The sequence below is a fragment of the Bubalus kerabau genome, chromosome 10, assembly GCF_029407905.1.
Source record: "Bubalus kerabau isolate K-KA32 ecotype Philippines breed swamp buffalo chromosome 10, PCC_UOA_SB_1v2, whole genome shotgun sequence".
Taxonomy (NCBI): Eukaryota; Metazoa; Chordata; class Mammalia; order Artiodactyla; family Bovidae; genus Bubalus; species Bubalus kerabau.
The window spans coordinates 48,234,850-48,259,630 of record NC_073633.1 but is presented as its reverse complement, the minus strand read 5'-3'; the positions used below and the strand labels follow the sequence as shown (position 1 = coordinate 48,259,630).

Here is a 24,781-nt window from a genome sequence, read left to right as displayed (position 1 = left end):
TTGATACTCTGATGATAATATCCCAGCTATTATTTACTGTACTGTCGGACTTTTTGTTATTAAGTATTCCTTTCAGCTACTCATGCTTTAAAACATAGGTGCTGATACAGTTTTAACTCATTATGAATTGTGGCTAATTTAAGATATGTCATTTTCATAATTTTAGGTATGTGTGTGTGAGTCTTTATAACTTAAACTCTTCTACTAACCATCACCTAGTAGAGATTCTTCAGGAATTTGTGTATTTGAGCTAATGACAGTTTTTACAAAGAGCATATTATTTGATTCTCCACAAATGTCTTTTTAAAAACTAGGATCCTCAAATGACTGTTTATTCTCTTTGATTTTGAGTCCCCCAGTTTTTTTTTTACTTTTATCTAATAAAATATTACTATATCATATTATATTATGAAAATAAACCTAATTCTATTTGAATTAACAATTCTGATTTGTATTCATATAGAGTCACTTTCCTCCAACCACTTTTATATACCTGTCTGTGTGAATAAGCTTAAAAGCCACACAGAGTACATTTTATATATTTATAAAATAACTATAGAAAGGCAGGAAAAAGCTAGCCTATAAATTAGTTATTTCCAAATTCCACTTAAAATTACCTGTGGAACTGAATGAAGATAGGTAGCATTGCTCAATAAGAGAAAACGTTCTGTTTAAGAGTCTGCATTTCTGTGCATGAGTGTACATACATGTACATGTGTTAGCTGCTTAGGTAACTAGTTATATATAAAGGGGTCTGGAGAAAGGAAGGGTGGTATAGTGTTAGGCAGAATGCTGCATTTTGAAAAGATACAGAAAATTTTGTGAGGATAAAGTCACTGTTTTTCATGTTTTCTCATAGTAAAATGATAGATACTATTTGGGACTGTTATAGTACCATGTCATATATAGTAAGGAGTCAGATATTTACCATATCTTCCCCTTTTTAATGTGGATTAAATACATGTTTTTGATATAGAAATCATAGTCCAGTTATCCTGAATAATGATAGCACATACTTGTAGCCCTGTTATATCCTATGGCATATAGTATTAGTTTGCTTTACTTTTCTTAGTATTTCAGTGTTATCTTAACACCTCTTTCACAGTTTCAATCCAAGGTTATGTGGTAGATTATTCATAAATAGGAGTAGCTCAGAAAGATAATGTAGTGATTATATAGTTTTCCATGTTGTACTGAAATAATCACATGTGCATCATCGTGACTCAGCCTATTTTGCAAAAATGTTTAACAATTTCTTTTTCTATGTTCACTTCATTAAGGTTTACATATATTCTGTCCAGATCACCTATTAGTCAGAATATATCTAATTTTGACCTGTTAGTCAAAATATATCTAATTTATGTATTGGGAAACACAATTATCTGTTACTTTCCTAAAACTTATTTTACTTATTATCTTTCAAAGTAGTACTAACTATGTATTTTTGTTTATGTTTTTCTACTTTGCTTGGCTTTTTGAACATGTCTGGATTCATCATTTTAGAAGGTAATTATTATTTCTTTTGCTTGAAAATTGTATTTCTCTATTTTAAATAATTGTAATAAAAATAACATGTTTCTCTTTTTTAGGAAAAACCTTTCAACTCTACTCTCATAATCTTATTGCTTTGTTTGAACAAGCCAAAAAACCAGGACTAGCTGCCCATATTCAAACTCATAGGTTTCCAGATCGCATACTACCAAGGTACTAAATATTTTGATTCTGCTGGGAGTGAGGGGAATTAGTGTCTATTTTTAAAGCAACCAATCTTCTTGCCCACTGAAAAACTTCCTTTGTCTTAATTTTGAAAGGTAGTTTACATTAAAGTAAATGTCATATAGAGTTCAAAAGATAAGTGTTTTATGATATAAATTCCCAGGCCCTATACTATCATATAGTTTGGAGTCATAGTTTAAGATGATTTTTTTAAAGCTCCTTGACTAATTCTGATGGAACTGATTCACAGATCACTCACTGTTTGAGAACCACTGTAGTAGAGTACATTTATATTGTCCTGTGTTTACAGAAAGTTCGCTTTAACCACAAAGATTCCTGATACAAAGGGCTGCCACAAATGTTGCATAGGTGAGTAAATACTGTTTCTCAAACTGAATGGTTAGAACTTTTAACATCTTTAAAATTATCTGTAAAGTTCTTAGAGTATTAAATAAAGGAAGGGAAGCTTTATATTTGTTTTAAATAAGGAGTTAAGGGGCCAATGAAGCTCAGGAATGTATAGTGGGACATGGCATAAAAGCGCTTGAAGATAGTAGCCCTGACCTGATGCTTTCTCTGAGCACAATGTTCCTCAGATTTTTTTAACCACAGTCCCTAAGGCTCTATCTCTGCTAATATCCTAGCTTTCAGTTAGCACTTACCATTTACTTAACAGTTATTGAGTAGTGCTTTATGAACATTATTATTTCAGGACTCTGGCCAACTCTGAAGTTAGAGGGAGCAGTCCATACAAGACCACTCTCACTTCTGTTACCAGTTATAAGTTTACCAATTATAACTTTCATGGTCAGAATTTCACCGGTATGACTCAGAAATCGCTGAAATTGGTTATACTCTTGGCTTTGGTTTGTTACAGGGAAAGGATATAGATTAAAATCAGCTAAAGGAAGATGTGCATAGGGCAGAGCCCAGGAAAGATACAAGATGCAGAGCTTCTGTTGTCCTCCATAGAGTATGGATAGTGTTACTTTTCAGGCAGTGATGTGTGATAATACACAGCATTGCTAACTAGGTAAGCTTACTCAACAACCTCAGTGTTCAGAGGTTCACTAGGGCTCTATCACGTAGGCATGCTCAACTGCCCATGTGGCTGACCTCAGTCTCTAGCCCTTCTGGAGGTCAAGTGATGCTGCATGACCCAAAGCCCCTACCCTAAATTGCATGGTTGGTCTTTATGGCCTGATTATTCCCCATCCTAAGACTATCCAATGTTGGCCAGACCATGGGGTCGCAAAGAATCAGACATGACTTAGCAACTGAGCAACAACAATGTATCAGCACTGCCTTTATAAAGAAAACTGAGTTAGCTTTGGGGTGAGTATAATTCAGTAGTTGCTTTTAGCTAAACTTCATGTTTTCATATAAAAATATTCAGTGTTCTGAGTGTGTCTGTTCTGTTTCTTTCCAGTCAGAAACCCTTACACGGGACATAAATACCTCTGCGGAGCTTTACAGTCTGGAATTGTTTTACTTCAGTGGTATGAGCCAATGCAGAAATTCATGTTGATAAAGGTATATATTACTTTGTTTACATTGTCTTCTTTAGAAAACACTAATGTATAATTGAACCTAAAATTGTAGAATCCCATTGCTACCAGCCAGGATCATATTTATAGGTATTTATTTGGTTTAGGGGCTTTTGTGTTCTTAAGACTTTAAAGATTTCATCTTTATTTTATATTAATAAACTTCCAGAAATAACACATTCATAAAGAAGAATGTGGCCAATTCTCTAAAATATATGTTTATGGAAAACTGATCCTTATCATGATCATTTAGATGTAGTCATTTTTTTTAATTGAAGTATTATATTGTGTTTCAGGTATAGAGCAAAGTGTTTAGTTGTATATTTCTTTTTTCAGATTGTTTTCATGATAGATTATTAAAGGTATTAAATATAGTTTCCTGTGTTACACAATAAATCCTTATTGCTTATGTATTTTATGTATAGTAGTTTGTATATGTAGACTTCTTATTTATCCATTCCCCACTCCCTTTCTTTGCTTTTTATGTCTGTTTCTGTTTTGTATATAGATTCATTTGTATTGTTTTTTAGATTCCACATATAAGTGATATCATGTATTATTTGTCTGACTTACTTCACTAAGCATGATATTGTCTAGGTCCATCCATGTTGCTGCAGTGGCAATGTTTCATTCTTTTTATGGCTGAATAATATCCCATTGAATATATACAGCATGTCTTATGCCAGTCATCTGTTGATGTGCACTTGGATTGTTCCCATGTCTTGACTGTTGTAAATAGTGCTGCTGTGAATGCTGGGGTGCGTCTATCTTTTCAAATTAGTTTCATCTTTTCCAGGGTATTCCGGGAGTAGGATTGCAGGTTCATATGGAAGCTCACTTTTCTGTTTTTTTAAGGAACCTCCATAGTGACTATACCAATTTACATTCCTACCAGTAGTGCAGGAGTGTTCTCTTTCCTCCAAATCCTCCTCAGCATTTATTATTTCTAGACTTTTTAATAGTGGCCTTTACGATTTGTGTGAGGTGGTACCTCATTGTAGTTTTGATATGTATTTCTCTAATAATTAGCAGTGTTGAGCATCTTTTCATGTGCTTAGTAGCAATCTGTATGTCTTCTTTGGGAAAATGTCTATTTAGGTCTTCTGCCCATTTTTTGATTGGGTTTTTTTCTTTTCTTGATATTCGAGTTATATGAGCTGTATATGTACTTTGGAAATTAAGCCCTCGTTGGTCACATTATTTACAAATATTTTCTCCCATTCTGTACAATTTTCTTTTTTATTTATAGTTTCCTTTGCTATGCAAAAGCTTTTAAGTTCGATTAGGTCCTATTTGTTTATTTTTGTTTTTATTTATTTCTTTATTTAACTTAGGAGACTGATCTAAGAAAATATTGCTACAATTTTTGTGAGTCTTTAACCTATTTTGAGTTTATTTTTGTATATGGTAAGAGGGAGTATTCTAACCTCATTGCTTTACATGAGGCTGTCCCACTTTCATAATGCTGCTTTGTCGTAGATTAGTTGACCATAGGTCTGTGGGTTTATTTCTAATCTCTCTATTCTGTTCCATTGATCTGTATGTCTGTTTTTGTGCCAGTAAAAGGGAGTCATTTCTTAAAATCAGATCAATCAAGAAAATGAAAGCCTTTCTGTTGAATTTATTCAGCAACAGAATGAATGAGGAGATTGTTTCTTTTTTTTTTTTTTTTTGAGATTGTTTCTAAATTATGCTCCTTTTTTCTTGCAGCACTTTGATTTTCCTTTGCCAAGTCCTTTGAATGTTTTTGAAATGCTGGTGATACCAGAACAAGAATATCCTATGGTCTGTGTAGCTATTAGCAAAGGCACCGAATTAAATCAGGTAGTTCAGTTTGAGACAATCAATTTGAACTCTGCATCCTCATGGTTTACAGAAATTGGTGCTGGTAAGTGTTTTTTTACTTTATGTTAAAGTATTAATGCTTTTGTCTATAGAAGAAGCAGAACAGGTTCAACCTGCATGGGCTTTCTAGTAGAGTTTCCCAAGTAAGCATAGAGGATCATGTACATACAGTTTATGATCTCTGTTTGCCAGAGGCAATTTGATACATACAAAGTATTTTACCAAGAAAAATTTTAGTGATTCCCAGCATTTAAAAGTCTTAGTTGTTGTCAGTTAATATTTGGACTTACTAAATAAATAAGTTTTCTAAGATAGTTTTCAGATTTTATCAACTTCTCAAGCAAAGAAATTCACTTTTTTTAAATCAGTTTTTCCCCCTACACTTCCTAAAACCATTGAGTTCTAGTACTTTTCAGACTTAAATAGAAGCTTCTCATGTGTGGCCTCCAAGCATTACCATTTAAAGTTACAAGGAATATTATATCTCTTGCATTTTCTGAGAATGGTTTGTTAGCCTAGAATTTTATCAAACATGTCTCAGTGAAAGCTCTAAAAAGATTGGGAGGTTTATTTTCAAACTTTAAAATTGGAACAAATCAGTCAAGAATTTATGTTAAAAATTAGTAAAATGAAGGTCTTCATTCTGCCCATTTACTGTTTTTGTTGTACTTGTGTATTGTCACCCCAGGTTTATCAAGCCATTTTTACATATGAAGTCAAGCAAGCTTTAGTTATAACTATTTCATTACTGACCCCTTTTTCTTTATCATCTTGAGAAGAAGTCTATTATAAGTTTTCATAAGTTCTTATTAAATATCTTTGGCTTTTGATCATCTTTAGGCTAAATTATAAGAACTCTTTATACATCCCAGCTATTGAAGTTAATGTAGAACTGCACTAATGTCACTTTCAGAATAAGAATCAGTATGACCTACTGGTGTCCTAGTAAATGTTTAACAACAGGCTCTTGGCTGCAGAGAAGCCTCGTTTATAGCAGTTGCCTGTTTCTGTGGTATAAACACTCTCACCACAGCCAATTTCAAAATACCAGCTTAATGTCATTTGACTTGCAAAATTTCTGAAAATTTATCAGTCCAGTACAAGCCAGTTCCAGCATGCCTTGGACTATTATCACTGTTTTTGTGCACCAGATGCTAATTTCCAGTAGAATAAAATAGGAATATATTCTTTACCCTCCCCCCATCCCCCACTCTCCCCCCACCTCCGCCCCCCACACTCATTTTTCTTTCTAATCTGTTAATGCTTTTGGTTGAGTTAGATGCATACTCTCATGGTATAACTAACAGGAAGATGCAAATGGCATTGTTTTATTATCATGAAATATAAGCAAGCCAAATAGAAATGTGTTCCTATTAGATACTTACTGCTAAAAAGAAGGGTTATAGGTCCGTTCATTTTAAAACCAAGATCATGTTTGGCAGACAGCCTCAACTTGTTTATAAGTTGTTCATATATAATAATAGTGCAGAGAAAGTTATTTCATATGATTAATGTAAATTTGCAAACCACTTTCTTCTGTATGTTGTATTAGGAGGTTACATTGTTTAAGGCTGGGCATTCAATGAGTCCTTTTGTGAATTTGCAGGGCTGAGGTTCAGGGGTTGTTGTTTGCTTTTTAATTCCAGAGGTATACTGTTCTATCCACTTATAACACAGTCTAGGCTAAAATTACAGCAGACCCAAAATTACTTCCCGAGGAGAGCCAGAACTCTGAGGGTATACATTCAAATCACCCTAAAGCAGAGATTGTCCTTATTAGGTTTCTCCATTTTCACAAATGATTGCTAATCTATTTCCCAGCTATGTTGATTGCTGAGACCATACCTTGACTTGACAGCAGTTTTAACAATTAAAATGAACTCCTACTCCAAGACTCTCTTAGTCTTATTTTGATTAATTGTTGCAGTATCCTTTTCACCAAGGATGGTACTTAGTAATTTTCATCAGCACACAATCAGATCAGATCAGTCGCTCAGTCGTGTCCGACTCTTTGCGACCCCATGAATCGCAGCACGCCAGGCCTCCCTGTCCATCACCAACTCCCGGAGTTCACTCAGACTCACGTCCATCGAGTCAGTGATGCCATCCAGCCATCTCATCCTCTTTTGTCCCCTTCTCCTCCTGCCCCCAATCCCTCCCAGCATCAGGGTCTTTTCCAATGAATCGACTCTTCGCATGAGGTGGCCAAAGTACTGGAGTTTCAGCTTTAGCATCATTCCTTCCAAAGAAATCCCAGGGCTGATCTCCTTCAGAATGGACTGGTTGGATCTCCTTGCAGTCCAAGGGACTCTCAAGAGTCTTCTCCAACACCACAGTTCAAAAGCATCAATTCTTCGGCGCTCAGCCTTCTTCACAGTCCAACTCTCACATCCATACATGACCACTGGAAAAACCATAGCCTTGACTAGACGGACCTTTGTTGGCAAAGTAATGTCTCTGCTTTTGAATATGCTATCTAGGTTGGTCATAACTTTCCTTCTAAGGAGTAAGCGTCTTTTAATTTCATGGCTGCAGTCACCATCTGTAGTGATTTTGGAGCCCAGAAAAATAAAGTCTGACACTGTTTCCACTGTTTCCCCATCTATTTCCCATGAAGTGATGGGACTGGATGCCATGATCTTCATTTTCTGAATGTTGAGCTTTAAGCCAACTTTTTCAGTCTCCACTTTCACTTTCATCAAGAGGCTTTTGAGTTCCTCTTCCCTTTCTGCCATAAGGGTGGTGTCATCTGCATATCTGAGGTTATTGATATTTCTCCAGGCAATCTTGATTCCAGCTTGTGCTTCTTCCAGCCCAGCGTTTCTCATGATGTACTCTGCATATAAGTTAAATAAACAGGGTGACAATATACAGCCTTGACGAACTCCTTTTCCTATTTGGAACCAGTCTGTTGTTCCATGTCCAGTTCTAACTGTTGCAAAGCAATTTTTTTTTTTTTTTTTCGAATATTGCCTGAGAAACAACACTTTACCAATTCTGTACATCTGGATTCTTCACTATATATAGATTCTGGAATGTCCACAAATACCCCAAGATAATGTGTAAGATTTTGTGTTTATGCTCAAATGTGCAGTTTTTAAGGGAGAGGATCTATGGGTTTTCCCAAAAGATGTAGTTAAGAATGACTGCTCTAAATAATCTAAAATCTTTGCATGGTTTCACCTAGGCCATTCATGCAATCTGAGTGGCTAAAATAGTTTTACCAAAAATGTTTTGCAAAAATGTCATCACTTACATTAGCAGATGTTTATCAGCCAAGTAGTGAAAGTTGCTTCCTGCAAAGATACTGTTGACAGTATTGTTCATTATTTCAACTGGTGTCCTGTTAATAAAGGAACTCCAGCCTACACTCACAGTGGAAACAGTGTCAGACTTTATTTTTTTGGGCTCCAAAATCACTGCAGATGGTGACTGCAGCCATGAAATTAAAAGACGCTTACTCCTTGGAAGGAAAGTTATGACCAACCTAGATAGCATATTGAAAAGCAGAGACATTACTTTGCCAGCAAAGGTCCGTCTAGTCAGGGCTGTGGTTTCTCTGGTGGTCATGTATGGATGCGAGAGTTGGACTGTGAAGAAAGCTGAGTGCCAAAGAATTGATGCTTTTGAACTGTGGTGTTGGAGAAGACTCTTGAGAGTCCCTTGGACTGCAAGGAGATCCAACCAGTCCATTCTGAAGGAGATCAGCCCTGGGATTTCTTTGGAAGGAATGATGCTAAAGCTGAAACTCCAGTACTTTGGCCACCTCATGCTAAGAGTTGACTCATTGGAAAAGACCCTGATGCTGAGAGGGATTGGGGGCAGGAGGAGAAGGGGACGACAGAGGATGAGATGGCTGGATGGCATCACCGACTCGATGGACATGAGTTTGAGTGAACTCCGGGAGTTGGTGATAGACAGGGAGGCCTGGCATGCTGCGATTCATGGGGTCACAAAGAGTCGGACATGACTGAGCGACTGAACTGAACTGAATTGAACCTACAGTCACACCCCAATAACCAGAAGAATTGCTCTCTGATCATAGTTTCATTAATACTTTTGCTTTTTCTGAATTACTGACTTCTTTTTTTTTTTTATCTCAGAGACACTGTGACCCACCTGACTGATCTTGTTTTCATCTTCCCATTGGCTACTATAAAATGCAGAGCAAAATCTAATCGCTGTATAACATGCATCTTCCTTCCCCACATTTACCATTTGCTTCATTTTTTTTTTGTAATATACCTTTCTGGAACTAACCGAGGTATTAATTAAATATAATATTGAGCCTTTCTCAGTTAGCCTTGCTTAAGACTTTGTTTTTTAAATTGACTTACATACATTTTTTTGAGAAGACAATTACAAAATATAATTTTTGTGTTAAACTTCAAAGGCTAGTTTAAAATCACAAGAAAAAAATCAGAATTTGTGTTTCTTTTCTAAGTTCTAATTTTTAAAGCATATTATATAACTGTAACCTTGTTTTCCTTTTCCCTCCAAGGCAACCAACAGTTAGATTCCATTCACGTAACACAGTTGGAGAGAGATACTGTTTTAGTGTGTTTGGATAGTAAGTACTATTTTAAAGTTTATTCTAAGTATACTACTTGATATACCTTTTCATGAACTAGATTCTAATAGAATCAGTAGAGTAGATTTTGACTTTCCACCTTAAGTAGCCGTGTTTTATTGACGAAAAACGTAAATTATAGTAATTAATTAATTGATCTGTTTGTCAGTACTGTCCTCTGTGACCTTTTTCTTTATTTTGTTTGGCCTACTTGGAAACATTGTCCAGTTCACCCTCTGTATCCATGGGTTCCACATCCTTTATTTAATCAACCATGGATTGAAAATATTCAGAAAAAAAATTCCAGAAAGCTCAAAAAAACAAACCTGAATTTGCTGAGTGCCTGACAATTATTTATACAGTTTTTACATTGTGTTACTGTATTATAAGTAATCTAGGACCTACTACATAGCACAGGGAACTATAACTCAATATTATGTCTAACCTATAAGGGAAAAGAATCTGAAAAGATATGTATATACCCCCACACACATACGTGGGCTTCCCCCATAGCTCAGTGGTAAAGAATCTGCCTGCAGTGAAGGAGAGGAAGGAAATGCCAGTTTGATCCCTGGGTCAGGAAAATCCCCTGGAGGAGGGTGTGGCAACCTACTCCAGTATTCTTGCCTTGAAACTCCCATGGGCAGAGGAGCCTGGTGGGCTGCAGTCCATAGGGTCACAAAGAGTTGGACACAACTGAAGTGACTGAGCACACATATACATGTATATATAACTGAATTGGTGTGCTGTGCACCTGAAACTTACACAATATTGTAAATCAGCTATATTTCAATAAAAATATTCTAAAATATTAAACTATGGAGAGAGATGTATAGGTTATATGCAAACACTAGGCCATTTTATATGCTCAAGGGACTTGAGCATCCATGGATTTCGATCTCCTTGATGGGACAGGAACCAGTCCCCCATGGATACCAAGGGACAACCATATTAGAGCAGTTTGCCATAACCTTGGGGTAAAATTCTGTATAAACTATTCTGAGAGTTTTTTCATAAATCATTGTAATTAATGAAAAAATAGAAGATTATACTAATATGATCACTTATATAACATAAACTTTTAGAATCCTGTCAGTGTAATATTCTAATTTACAAATAGATTTGAGATCTTTACCTGTAGTTGTAATTCTTTTAATGTAGGGAGAGATGTTATTGATAGATGTATGTTGTGCTATATATGCAGTGAGAAGCAGAAAAATTTTTAACAGGTTTTTTCAGTTTTTCAAACAAAGCACTCTGATTCCTAAAATCTGCTTTACTTGAATGCAGTGAATCCTGCAAGTAAAATTCTCCCAGACTTGGAATTATATTTGAAACTTGGCAATATTCTCTGTGGTTTAATTCATTCTAGTATTTGAAAATTATTAAAGCTTCTCTTTGATGCTTAGGGTTATTTTTAAAATTGTTCCACTACTGAATTTGCCGTATTTTTGTCTTAATTTCTCTTTTCTAAAGCATTCCCTTTTGGATTTGCCTTATAGACTCATAAAGATCATCTAATATTATAGATAAGTAAACCAAATCCCACAATGTTTCATTTTCCCATTATCCCTTAAGTATTTTTTGATTCTTTGAATACTGATAAGATTGGAGTGTTTTTTGGTTACTTTTAAGTGAATTCAGTGAATTCTTTTTTACTCAAAACAAGTAGAAAGCTCAGTACTGATTAATCAGATAAAAAGATGATCAGAATTTAATTGTAATAATGTTTAACCTTTAACATTAAACCCTTAAATACCTTCTGAGCCATCCAAGGATAATAAATCATACTTAGTTTTCATTTTGTTCATTTATATATTTTTTCAAAAAATTTTTAAACCTTTGATTAACTAAGCCTTCCATTTCCCAGCTATTCATGGTAAATGGGAAGTTGACTTTCTTCAGTTGGTTTTTTTTCTCTTAAGGGAGCAGAAAAAATTGTCAACTATACAGTATAAAGCAGTTTTACCAAGCAGCAATAGAGATAGGCCTATAATCACAAATCATGATAGACAAATGAGGAAGTTTGCAGAGAGAAAATATCTTCCAAGTCAGAGCTAAGATGGTTTAATTAAAAAACAAATGGGCGAAAGGGAAATAGAACTATTCACATATACTGTGTATCCCACAGTTTACTGATAAAAGAAATTGACTCTTGAGAGTACTATCTTTTTGTCCCTTGTACTTCTGTAGAATGTTAGTCACAGACTAAAGTTAAGAATACTGCTATATTACTTATATGTTATGTAATTTGTAAGGGGAAAAAAATCAACTCGTATTGCTGAATATTTAGGCACCAAGTTAACCACTATTAAAGAAACACTGCACTTTAAAAAAAATCAGAAAGTTAGTGTTGAATAACTATGTTTAAAAAAAAAATAGTAACGGAGCTGCCATTTACAAAGGAGGCCTTACTTGTATAGAACGTATCAATGACAGTTTTTCACTGAGCATGCTTGAATCAAGAGAAATAATTTAACTTTATTAAGGTAAGGTAAAGGTAAAAGCTCATGTATATCCATGTAAAGTATCCATGTAAAATCCATATATCAAGTTACATGTTTTAACAAATTTGTATTTCCAGTCTTGACTTGTTTTTTCTTTTTTAAGAATTTGTAAAAATTGTAAATCTACAAGGAAAACTAAAATCAAGTAAGAAACTGGCCTCTGAGCTAAGTTTTGATTTTCGCATCGAATCTGTAGGTAAGTCTCCTTTTTAAAATAATGCATTTAGAGAGCTTGGTTTTTTGTTCCTTCTGTTCTTAATGGTTACCTACACCAGCACTGTCTCATAGGCATTTCTTTGATATAGAAATGTTCTCTGTGTTCGTAAATACAATAGTCATTAATCATATTTGTTAAACATTTAAAACATGGCTGGTGCTACATTTTAATTTTTTTATTTTAATTAATTTAAAATTTGATGTAGATAGCCACATGTGGCTTGTTCCTATCATATTAGACAGTGCAGGTCTGGACCGTAATAATCTTTTATTGTTGTTTCTTGAATATTTAAAACCTGAAATCATTTCTTAAATTTCTACATATTGTTCCCTTTGCTGCATCAAGTGAATTATACTTCTTCCAGTACTTTCCAAATCATGAAGATATTTGTGTGATGTGATTAACAGTGTTAAATTTCTTTGCCGTGTAAGATTCTGATTGGTGTGTGTTGGTGGTTTTGCTTTTAGGTCTATTTAAATATAATAGCTAGTTTCCCACAGAATCTGGAAAATACTACTATGCCATTTGAATTTACTTCCTTGTCTATGAGTGTTTAACTCTGTAATATCATTGATGTTATGATAAAATTATATTTTATTATTTTTTGCATCCTCACTGATTAATGTCAGTAACTATTTTCCTCAGCGGTAATAGGACTTATGAAAAAATACTGTAGGTGGGAACATTTTGAATAGTCTATAATATGGTTCTACCATAAGTCAAAAACAGTTAATCAAAATTGATTTTTATTTAGGCCATAAAAAATGTGTATTTTAAAATTAAATGTATATAACTTTTAAAAACATGTTTCTCACTATTTAGAAAATTTTCTGTTTGTTTTTAATATTTTAATGGTTTCTCAAATGCAGTTTTGCCCTGTCTCAAAGTTTTGCCTTATCCCTCTGGGTAAACATCTCACATATAAATAATTTGCTTATGATTGGAAATTTTAGTCTTCTTAAGTGGAAAACCTAAACTTTCTGTAGATGCTATGACAAAAGGAATTTTGGAAATAGTTTCTTCTTTTACTCCTCTGGATATTGCATACTAATTCCTAAGATTTAATATTTTCAATAGAGATTCCAACATATAGATCTTTAGATTCTCTTAATTTTAACTGAAACACACTTGTACCTCAACTTTCTCATATGTGCCAAACGTTTTGGGAAATTTTAGTTGTTATACAAAAGTTTGTTCCTCCTAGGCTACAATCTCTTCTTTCCAGTGAATCTTGAAATAATTCCAAGGATGCTCATAGGGAAAAAGAGTCCTTTTAAGTCATCTTTTAAAAATAAAGCCACTATGTGTTTTTTCATTTCATGATTAGTGAAATTTGTATAATTTGTCACTGTAAAATTATGTTTATTGAGGTCAATTATGTCTTCAGAATATTTTTACATTAATTTTTTACAGAGTCAGTATTCAGTAAGAGGTATAATAAATTTCAGTCACTTTCTCTCATCACCTTTACTGGTACAGGGCATATGGCTAACTCTTCAACAATTAAATTGGTTCTTTCCCTCATTCTTACTCCCTCACTCACTCCAGCCTCTGGCCAGGAAAGGACCAGAGGCCCTGCTGCCCCCCACCCCCAAATTGGGATCCCTGCAACTCTGTTTGTAAACCATGAAGTGACCCCATGTGGGTGCCTCAGTGGGTCCAGACCTGTGCTTGGCGCCAGGCAAGACACAGAAATGGACAAGGCACAGGGAGAACAGGTTTCCTTTCAGCCTTCAGCCACCTCAGGGAATCGTGGGAGATGGATGAGGAGCAGGAGGGGACATGGCATGTCATGGGGTGGCCACACTTTGGGCCCTCCTAAAGTGGGTCATTCCTGAATCCAAAGCCATCAAGAAGGTGAGCAAGCTTGGCTCAGATCTGTGAACACTCTTGTGGGCAGCAGGTCCCACAGGCCCAGGGCAATGTTCCAGGGGGCTCCAGAGGCCTGATGGGGCTGGGGTAAGAGTGGGGAGTATTGTAGCTGAGAGTGCCTAGCCCCTCCAATAAGAACTGGTTCACAGATCAAAAATATTCATATACGGTTAAATTTTGAGACAGGTTTATTTTTGAAAATTAATTTTGTATTAGGGAAAATATGAGCATAAATAAAAGATGCTTCCTTAATAGCTACTTCTAAATATATGGTAGTATTTAAATAATCAGGTCTTTTATCCAAAAAAGCAATTATATGTTATTATTTTATTTAGCCTTATAAGACAAAATTCATGGGGGTCACAAAAAGTCAGACATGACTGAGCAACTGAACTGAACTGAACTGATAAGACAAAAGATAGTATATGAAAGAAAAATTAATGTGCTGATATCCACTCATCAGAAGCCCATTTTTAAATAAATGCCTGTTATAATATATCTTAAGAAAACTTCTGTGACACTGCCTCAATACATTATTTGAGCTTTGGCATGTCCTAGCCACAAAAATGTTGGGAACTAATGGTCTAGACAGTGGAATTTTGCACCAAGTAACCTTACGTTATCATTGATTAAAAACAGTCAGGGAAAATGTATAATGCAGTGCTCTGTGCCTTATTTTAGTCCTGATCTCCCTTATCCTTTTTAGTATGCCTTCAAGACAGTGTATTGGCTTTTTGGAAACATGGAATGCAGGGTAAAAGCTTCAAATCAGATGAGGTAAGATTTCTCAAATTATCTCTAGTGATTCTCACTAAAGATTTTAATTGTTGCAATATTCATTTTATGCATTTTCTCTCTGAACCCACATTGCTATGCTTAGTGCCTTTAGTGCCGGTAGAACAAAATTGCCAGTGTTTTCCCTTCAAAAAAATACCCAGTTTTGTATTTATTGTATTCTCAGTGGCCAAAGGAATAGTCAAACATGAGTTTACACAATTTCAGTCCTCTTATTTGTAATTTATAAATATGGTCACTAAGCTTACTAAACTTTTCTAAAGGTAATAAGCCTTCTCTATAGTCTACAAATGTGGAGCTTCTTTCTTAATATTATATTTAAAATTCTAAGTTAATATGTGTTGAATCATAGGACTAAGGAAAATCTAAGAAAATTAGCTCACTTACTAAGTATTTATTGCATACCAAATACATTTAGGATGCTGTTATTATTATAGCATTGAAGACATAATGAATATAATTATGAATAATATCAAACCCTTGTGATGTCTATGTTCCAGGCACTTTACAAATATTAGTGTATTGAAGGCAAGTAGAATAGTAGGGTTTTTAAGTACCATTCAAAGTAAGGTTGGGCTCCCCTGGTGGCTCAGACAGTAAAGAATCCACCTGTAATGTGGGAGACCTGGGTTTATTCCCTGGGTTGGAAAGATCCCCTGGAGGAAGGCATGGCAGAGTAAGGTTAGATATTGTTCATATTCCCTATTTTACAGGCAGAGAGGTTAAGTAACTTAATGAGAGTTACAGAGCTAGTTCAGTGGCAGAGCCTAGATGTGAAGGGTTTTCAAAAATCTCTTCTACTGAGATCATCAGGATAACATTTCATGTAGGAGATAGGACTTAGGCTCCCACCTTAAGAGATTAATTCTAGCAAAAATGTTTCCCATTTGTGTGAGTACCTATGTAGTTCTTTTACACCAAGGTCTCACAAATTTATGGACTTATAACTATTTCCACCTCTTTATATGAGTGCAGAATTAGAATGCTACCAAGTAAAAATGACATAGATCAGCTATCTTCAGTTTATCTAATTACTGACCTATGTCACTAAATGTCACCAGACCACTGCATTTAATGAAGCCTACAGGCCTCTTTACGGCCATAAGATTAATTGTCCTTAAGTGCTATTTGCATTGTGTCAGTCCTGTGGTTAGAAATCTGTAGAATATACTTCACTATCAGTTCAGGTCAGTTGCTCAGTCATGTCCAACTCTTTGTGACCCCCGGGACTGCAGCATGCCAGGCCTCCCTGTCCATGACCAACTCCCAGAGCTTATTCAAACTCATGTCCATCAAGTCAGTGATGCCATCCAACCATCTCATCCTCTGTCGTCCCCTTCTCCCACCTTCAATCTTTCCCAACATCAGGGTCTTTGCCAGTGAGTCAGTTCTTCGCACCAGGTGGCCAAAGTATTGGAGTTTCAGCTTCAACATCAGTCCTTCCAGTGAACATTCAGGACTTATTTCCTGCAGGATAGACTGTTTGGATCTCTTTGCAGTCCAAGGGACTCACGAGAGTCTTCTCCAACATCACAGTTCAAAAGCATCAATTCTTCGCCGCTCACCTTTCTTCATAGTCCAACTCTTACATCCATACATTACTACTGGAAAAACCATAGCCTTGACTAGACAGACCTTTGTTGACAAAGTAATGTCTCTGCTTTTTAACATGCTGTCTAGGTTGGTCATAACTTTTCTTCCAAAGAGTAAGCATCTTTTAATTTCATGGCTGCAATCACCATCTGCAGTGATTTTGAAGCTCAAGAAAATAAAGTCTGCCACTGTCTCCACTGTTTCTCCATCTACTTGCCATGAAATGGTGGGACCGGATGCCCTGATCTTAGTTTTCTGAATGTTGAGCTTTAAGCCAACTTTTTCACTCTCCTCTTTCACTTTCATCAAGAGGCTCTTTAGTTCTTCTTCACTTTCTGCCATAAGGGTGATGTCATCTGCATGTCTGAGGTTACTGATTTTTCCCCCAGCAGTCTTGATTCCAGCTTGTGCTTCATCTAGCCCAACGTTTCTCATGATGTACACTGCATATAAGTTAAATAAGCACGGTGACAGCCCTCTCCAGTGTTCTTGCCTGGAGAATCCCAGGGACGGGGTAGCCTGGTGGGCTGCCGTCTATGGGGTCGCACAGAGACGGACACGACTGAAGCAACTTACCAGCAGCAGCAGCAGCAAGCACGGTGACAATATACAGCCTTGATGTACTCCTTTTCCTATTTGGAACCAGTCTGTTGTTCCATGTCCAATTCTAACTGTTGCTTCCTGACCTGCATACAGAGATAAGAAAGCCTTCCTCAGTGATCAGTGCAAAGAAATAGAGGAAAACAACAGAATGGGAAAGACTAGAGATCTCGTCAAGAAAATTAGAGATACCAAGAGAACATTTCATGCAAAGATGGGCTCGATAAAGGACAGAAATGGTATGGACCTAACAGAAGCAGAAGATATTAAGAAGAGGTACAAGAATACACAGAAGAACTACACAAAAAAAGATCTTCATGACCCAGATAATCACGATGGTGTGATCACTCACCTAGAGCCATACATCCTATAATGTGAAGTCAAGTGGGCCTTAGGAAGCATCACTACGAACAAAGCTAGTGGAAGTAATGGAATTCCAGTTGAGCTATTTCATATCCTAAAAGATGATGCTGTGAAAGTGCTGCACTCAATATGCCAGCAAATTTAGAACACTCAGCAGTGGCCACAAGACTGGAAAAGGTCAGTTTTCATTCCAATCCCTAAGAAAAGCAATGCCAAAGAATGCTCAAACTACTGCAAATTGCACTCATCTCACACGCTAGCAAAGTAATGCTCAAAATTCTCCAAGCCAGGCTTCAGCAATATGTGAACCGTGAACTTCCAGATGTTCAAGCTGGATTTAGAAAAGGCAGAGTAACCAGAGATCAAATTGCCAACATCCGCTGGATCATCGAAAAAGCAAGAGAGTTCCAGAAAAACATCTAATTCTGCTTTATTGACTATGCCAAAGCCGTTGACTGTGTGGATCACAATAAACTGTGGAAAATTCTTAAAGAGATGGGAATACTTCACTATATCAAGTGTGAATTCTGCTTCTTCTGCTAAGTCATCTTGCTTACCTTTTTCTTTCTGGTTTTGCTCTCATCCTTCATTTTGGGCCTAGCTAGAAGGAAATGGCAACCCACTCCAGTGTTCTTGCCTGGAGAAACCCAGGGACAGGGAAGCCTAGTGGGCTGCCGTCTGTGGGGTCACACAGAGTCAGACACGACTGAAGTGACTTAGTAGCAGCAGCAACAGAATGATCATAATGTAATATTCAGCCACTCCAGTCCACAGTGATTGGAACATTTCTGAACTTAATACTCTGAAAATCAACTCCACTTAGTATAGCATCAGATTTATTTTCTTGATTCAAGTTCATTAGTTCCAGGACTTGCCTGGTGGCTCAGAATGGTGGTAAAGAATCCACCTGCCAGTGCAGGAGACACAGATTCAATCCCTGATCTGGGAAGATCCTACATTCCATGGAGCAACTAAGCCCATGTGCCACACCTACTGAGCCTGTGCTCTAGAGCCTACGAGCCACAACTACTGAAGCCCGCATGCCCTAGAACCCGTGCTGCAAAACAGAAGAAGCCACCACAATGAGAAGTCTGTGTAACTAGGGAGTAGCCCCCCGTTCACCGCAACTAGAGAAAAGCCCACACAAGAGCAAAGACCCAGCACAGCCCCAAAAAATGAAATAACATTTTTTTATTTTTAATGATATTTTTAATACTTATTTTATATTTACATCATCATAGTTTGGGTTCCTCCAAAAGCTGACCCTGAAGGAAGGATCCAAGTGGCAAGTAGTTTATTTGGGAGTAGATCCCAGAAAACATGTGATAAAGTGAGGACTGTAAGATGGAGAAAGGCAAAAAGCCAACAAAAGCATATTTAATAAATCCCATAGGGACTACTGAGGGACAGTGTGGGACATAGCTCAGATTTAGCTCACTGTAAGGTGGAGACAAAAGTGCATTTACACACCGGCTGCTGGCCCCTGTTAGTGAAGAGTTGCCCCCAGAAGTATAAACTACCCACACTTTGGAATAGTAGGTGTGCATGTCTGAGCACTTTCTTTAGTTTTGGAGAAGACAGAGCAGAGGAATACCACCAGTACACAGATGTAAGACACTGGCGCGTGGGAGTCTGTCGGAGCTCTGCTGAAATCAGGTGGGCCATGAGACGCTACCTCAAGCATCTGCACTGTAGGGGCTGTGCAGTCTAGCAGACTTATATTCAAATCTTGGCTCTCCCAAGTTACATTAGTTCTCTGAGTCTTTAATAATAGGGGAATGATAATACATATCATAAAGAGTTCTAAGTAAAGTGCCTGGCCCATACCCCATACATGATGATTTGTTTCTAATAATAAGCAGTCCAGAAAAACTTACTAAAATTTTTTCCATTTGAAGAATGGAATCAAAAACTATGATTCTGATCAATAATTGCTCTAGCTAAATGATTTTTAAATTATTATTTAAATAATATGGGGAATAAGATATTACTGATGGGTGTTTTCTCTCATAGGTTACCCAGGAGATTTCAGATGAAACAAGAGTTTTCCGCTTATTAGGATCAGACAGGTAATAGTTTGGTTGTTTTATTACCAAAGGAGTTCAGCAATTGTATTTTTATTTACACTGTCACCTCTGATTGTATTTCAAACAAAACTCTTTTTTTCAATGTATTTATTTATTTTCTTGAAGTAAGGTTGGTTTATAATATTTATGTTTCATGTATGCAGCTGTGTATTTCTAGTTCTACACTCTTCAGTGTGCTCACCACCAGAAGTTCAGTTTCCTTCCATCACCACACAGTTGATCCCATTTACCCATTTCGCTCTCCCTCCACCCCTACCTCTTCCCTCTGGTAGCCACTCTGCATTTACATGTTTGTTTTTGTTTGGTGTTTTCATTTATTTTTGTGTATGTTAAATGAAACTCTTAGAGGCCTCAGAATCTTAGAGGAATTTCCCCGTATCTTTATTAAGAGAGAAATATTTTAATTAGTCAGTTAAGGAAGCTTTTATTAGTGTGTGAGGATCATGATTCTAGAGATAGTTACTCTCAGCCCAGGCAGAATGTGTTAACACGGATATTTATGTCCCAGTTGCGTGATACATTTGTGGGTCTTTTATCATTTCTTACTGGCACGTTAACTTCTGTTAACTGTTACTACATAAATCCAACGGAATGTGCACCTTGTGACTTTAACTTTATATATCAGAAGAAATTTGACTCAGTCTCTGAGCTCGTTCTAAAGCAGAAGGAATTACGTGGTCTCTGTGATCAAAGTGAAAGATAAGTTCTAAAACTATGCCCTCTTATGAAAAAAACTTATACCTTTTGTTCTTCAGAATCTATATTGTATACCTCTACAATGAGTAAAATACCTATTTTTCCCACCAAGAGTTGTTAACTGCAGCAAAAGATCAAGACCTCTGGTCTTCAAGTTCAGTCTAGTCACAATCATTGCTTAAATAGTATACACTTAAGGAAAGAGGGGAGAATTGGAGTTATACCTCCATAAAAATTTTAAAGAGACTTTTGTAAGGAGAAAAAAGATTTTGGGGAAATGATAGCTACCTTAGTAGTAAAGGCAAGTCCACAGAGCATGGCAACTTGTCCTGCAAAGAAAGAATTTGAGGACCATCTGGTAAATGACTCTAGAATGGGAGGCTCTTTGCTTCTCCAAAAGGAAGGGCTGACAAAAGAATTGTACATCATCCAGTGATCCCGGCACTCCGGTAAAATATAGTAAGAGAAAATTCCTTTTCATAGAGGATAGGCATCAGAAGGCATTTCTTATAGTTACTTGTTTCCTTCCAACTCCTTCCCCTAGAATTTTCTCTTTCATCTATTCCCTTTTTTGTCTATATTGTTTTTCCATTTCCTGTCACTGTTTGCCCTAAAAAACTACTTTTCTCAAACCATTGCCTTGTTCTGGTTATCTTCTTACTTGGGAATCTCCTTGATTTTAAGATATGTATCTTAACCAAAGTTTTTGTCTTAATTTTTAAAGAGATTTGTTAAACTATATTGTTTAAATATAGGTATTAGTGTCTAGGAGGAAAGAAAACTAACTGCAGAATATTAATAATGGGCAGTTGAATTATGGGTAATTTTATTTTCCCCTTCTGTTTTTTATAATGCATAATTCAAGTATATATTACTTTTCTGTTGTTTTCATTTAAAAGGTAATAATATGCTAGTTGTAGGAAATTTCTGCACTAGAAAAATGCACAGTATTATGCAATTCCCCCCTCCCATTTCCCTTTCTAGACTTTTTTCTCTGCATGGGCATATTATTTTTTATTTTGTTCTCAAACCTATCTTCCTACAGTTTAGAACCTATGATAATGACACTTGATTGGTTTTTGGGTTTTCTTCCTATTGGTCCTTTCATTGAACTCTTTCCCTGCCCTTGCTCCAGCGACAAGGGAGATGGCCCCACTTCATAGTTTTTAAAACTATTATTTTCAGATATCTTAAAGAACTGTGTGAGTAGGTATCTCTTAAAACTCCATTTTATTCTCTTAACCCTTCCTCCAGCCCCTTCTTGTTCATGTATATTCTAAAGCTTTATTATACTTTTGTTTACATGTATGAGTAAGCAAATTTGTTTTGGGTTAGAATAAGATGAGACTCTCCTGAAACATTTTCAGTATTTTTGATATCTCAGTTGGTAAAGAATCCCCCTGCAGTGCAGGAGACTCCAGTTTGATTCCTGGGTTGGGAAGATTCACTGGAGAAAGAATAGGCTACCCACTCCAATATCCTTGGGCTTCCCTTGTGGCTCAGCTTGGTAAAGAATCCCCCTGCAATGCAGGAGACTCCAGTTTGATTCCTGGGTCGGGAAGATCCGCTGGAGAAAGGATAGGCTACCCACTCCACTTCTTGGGCTTCCCTTGTGGCTCAGCTTGGCAAAGAATCTGCCTGCAATGCAGGAGACCTGGGTTCGATCCCTGGGTTGGGAAAATCCCCTGGAGAAGGGAAAGGCTACCCACTCCAGTATTCTGGCCTGGAGAATTCCATGGACTATATGGGGATACAAAGAGTTGGACACAACTGAGCGACTTGCACTTTCACTTTCACATTCATAAATCCATCAATTCTTATTCAGTTTTGTTTTTAAGCTATAAAACATAAAGCTCAATTTGACTGTGTATCTATGATCTCTGTAATCTTATGTGAACATGAACAGTGATATTCTTCTCTCCCAGTTTGATGTTAGTATTTGACGATAAAATCTCTTTTCTTACTCTAACGAGATTTTTGTTCTGATTTAATTGCAGGGTTGTTGTTTTGGAAAGTAGACCAACAGAAAATCCTACTGCACACAGCAATCTTTACATCTTGGCTGGACATGAAAATAGTTACTAAGCAACAGAAACCGGTCTCAAATGACAGGAAAATGAATATACTCCACTGAAAGGAAAAATATCTTGAGGAAATTCAGTACAAACTATACTATGATTTGCTTTAATTGTTATGAGTTATATCTCAAATGATCTGTACTTTAAGGTAGGATTCAGTATTTTCTGTAGCTGGAAACAGCTATTCTATCTCTTGCCACTGTGTGGTGGTTTTTTTCAAGTTTGCTTAATAAAAGCTATGAGACAAATAGTCCTCTAGTTCCAGGAAACACAGTCTTTTAAAAAAAAAATAATGTTTGTAACAAGGGTGCCATTGATATTTTTAGATAACAACTTGTGATTATAGGTAAATTTAGTGAGTTTTCTCATTTTATACCATGTTTTATTCCTTCTTAATGAACATAATTTGATAAAGAAATTATCAGATAAGCCTTTCACTTTTACATTGGCCATTCTGTATGTTTTTGTAAAATAGAATATTTAATCCTTATTTATTAATCTCTTGCTGGAGTGGTGTAATGTATCTAACTTTTAGTAAAGGAGGGTTGCAGAGCAGCTTAAATTTTTTTATAATGTGTAAAAATTTTGTTTACTTTTTAAGACTAGTACTTTGAGGGGTTAAAGGCTGTGTTTGGAGGTTCAGTACATACATGCAATTTTATTTAACACAAGTATTTTGTAATATTATTATCCAGAATTGCCTTAAAAGGGAGTTTTCTGTTTTCAACTACATATAGTTGTAGGGGGTCATACAGAAGATAATGATGATGGTCGAAATATTGTTAGAAGGAGTGTGTCTGTCTAGATGTGCCTACCGTGTGTATGTATTCTTGACAAGCAGTATAATATACCTGTGATTTTTTTTTTACATTAGGGATAATGCATAAGAAATTAATCTTCATATATATTACCATCCCTAATGTAGAGGGGGAAAGTATTTAACTGCCCATGATATGTATTTTACATATACTATGCCAGAGGAGAAAATGTAAAGCAACTACACATGTATCCTTCGGTTTTTTGCCATACATAGATCTTCATTTTGAGTAGGTTTAAGAAAAAAAATCTTTAAATGAAATTTAATTCCTGATGGGATAGTATAAAATAAGTATTATAAAAACTAGTATTCTAAAGATAGGAAAGGATAGGGCCATTCTTGAGTTTTCTTCCTTTCTGCTGTTGTTAATATTAAAAATTAAAGCATCACATTGGTACCTATTATCTTAATACATTTAACAGTTACCTTTGAGATGATGAACAAGGGGTTAGTAGTAACAAAGTATGGATTCTTTTTGAGCAGGTCCTTGAGAGGAAGACAGTGTAACTATCTCATTCAGTCTGTAGTGATCCCACATAGTAGGTATGATCATCATCTCCATTTTTCAGATGAGGAAATAAGGGGTTAGCAAGGTTGAGACTTACCCAGTTCACACAGCAAGTTAGTGATTGAGCCAGACCATGAGTCTTATGACTCTGTTCTTTTTGCTATGCAATATGCAAACAATAAAATGTTATGCAAATGAAATATATAAAGTTTTGTCCTTTTAAAATGTATATATGATTTCAGTAAGTGTGTCACCGTTTATTTTGGTTATGTTAAATGGGGCCTCTGGACTGAAGGACACTGGATACGATAATGTCAGGGAGTCCTACTCAAAACAGGAAATAGTCATGTTGTGTTTACAAAGACCAACATCCTCCTCCTCTCTGAATCCTGGCTGCCAGATCTTCCCATCCAACAATATTGGAAGAGTCTTCTCTGTGCCATCTGACCAGTACAAATGAAAAGACCTAAACAGATCCTGACATCAGACATGTCCTGGCTAAACTGCCCAGCTGGGTAACTCTACAATGAAAATCATAGTTAATGTGCCCACCACCTCATGCATGCATCCAGACTTGCAGTTATTCTTTTAGTCCCATGCTATTAAAAATGATTAAACAACCAGGAGTTATGAAACATCCAAAGAAGCCTCTTACATGAGAGAGAGCAAACAATTAGGGGAAAAGCACCTAAAGGAAATAGACTATGGAGAAAGAAAAAAAACATCAAAAGAAAAAGTATTTTTGGAAAGATGAATTTGCAACTATGAATCAGGAGTTCAGTTCAGGTCAGTCACTCAGTCGTGTCCGACTCTTTGCAACCCCATGAACTGCAGCACACCAGGCCTCCCTGTCCATCACCAACTCCCAGAGTCCACCCAAACCCATGTCCATTGAGTCGGTGATGCCATCCAACCATCTCATCCTCCGTCATCCCCTCAATCTTTCCCAGCATCAGGGTCTTTTCAAATG

The 24,781-nt window shown here is 36.3% G+C and overlaps 1 protein-coding gene across 1 annotated transcript in view; it reads left to right on the top strand.

The window, feature by feature from the left end:
- Positions 1-24,019, top strand: part of MAP4K5 (mitogen-activated protein kinase kinase kinase kinase 5) — a 122,764-nt gene extending 98,745 nt beyond the window's left edge. Inside the window, exons 25-33 of the mRNA XM_055537596.1 lie at positions 1,590-1,704; positions 2,027-2,085; positions 3,146-3,249; positions 4,974-5,151; positions 9,610-9,678; positions 12,289-12,381; positions 14,981-15,051; positions 19,639-19,694; positions 22,406-24,019. Of these exons, the coding sequence (XP_055393571.1) occupies positions 1,590-1,704; positions 2,027-2,085; positions 3,146-3,249; positions 4,974-5,151; positions 9,610-9,678; positions 12,289-12,381; positions 14,981-15,051; positions 19,639-19,694; positions 22,406-22,493 (833 nt within the window). The 3' untranslated portion in view covers positions 22,494-24,019. The remainder of the gene's footprint in view (positions 1-1,589; positions 1,705-2,026; positions 2,086-3,145; positions 3,250-4,973; positions 5,152-9,609; positions 9,679-12,288; positions 12,382-14,980; positions 15,052-19,638; positions 19,695-22,405) is intronic.
- The last annotated feature ends 762 nt before the right edge of the window (positions 24,020-24,781 follow it).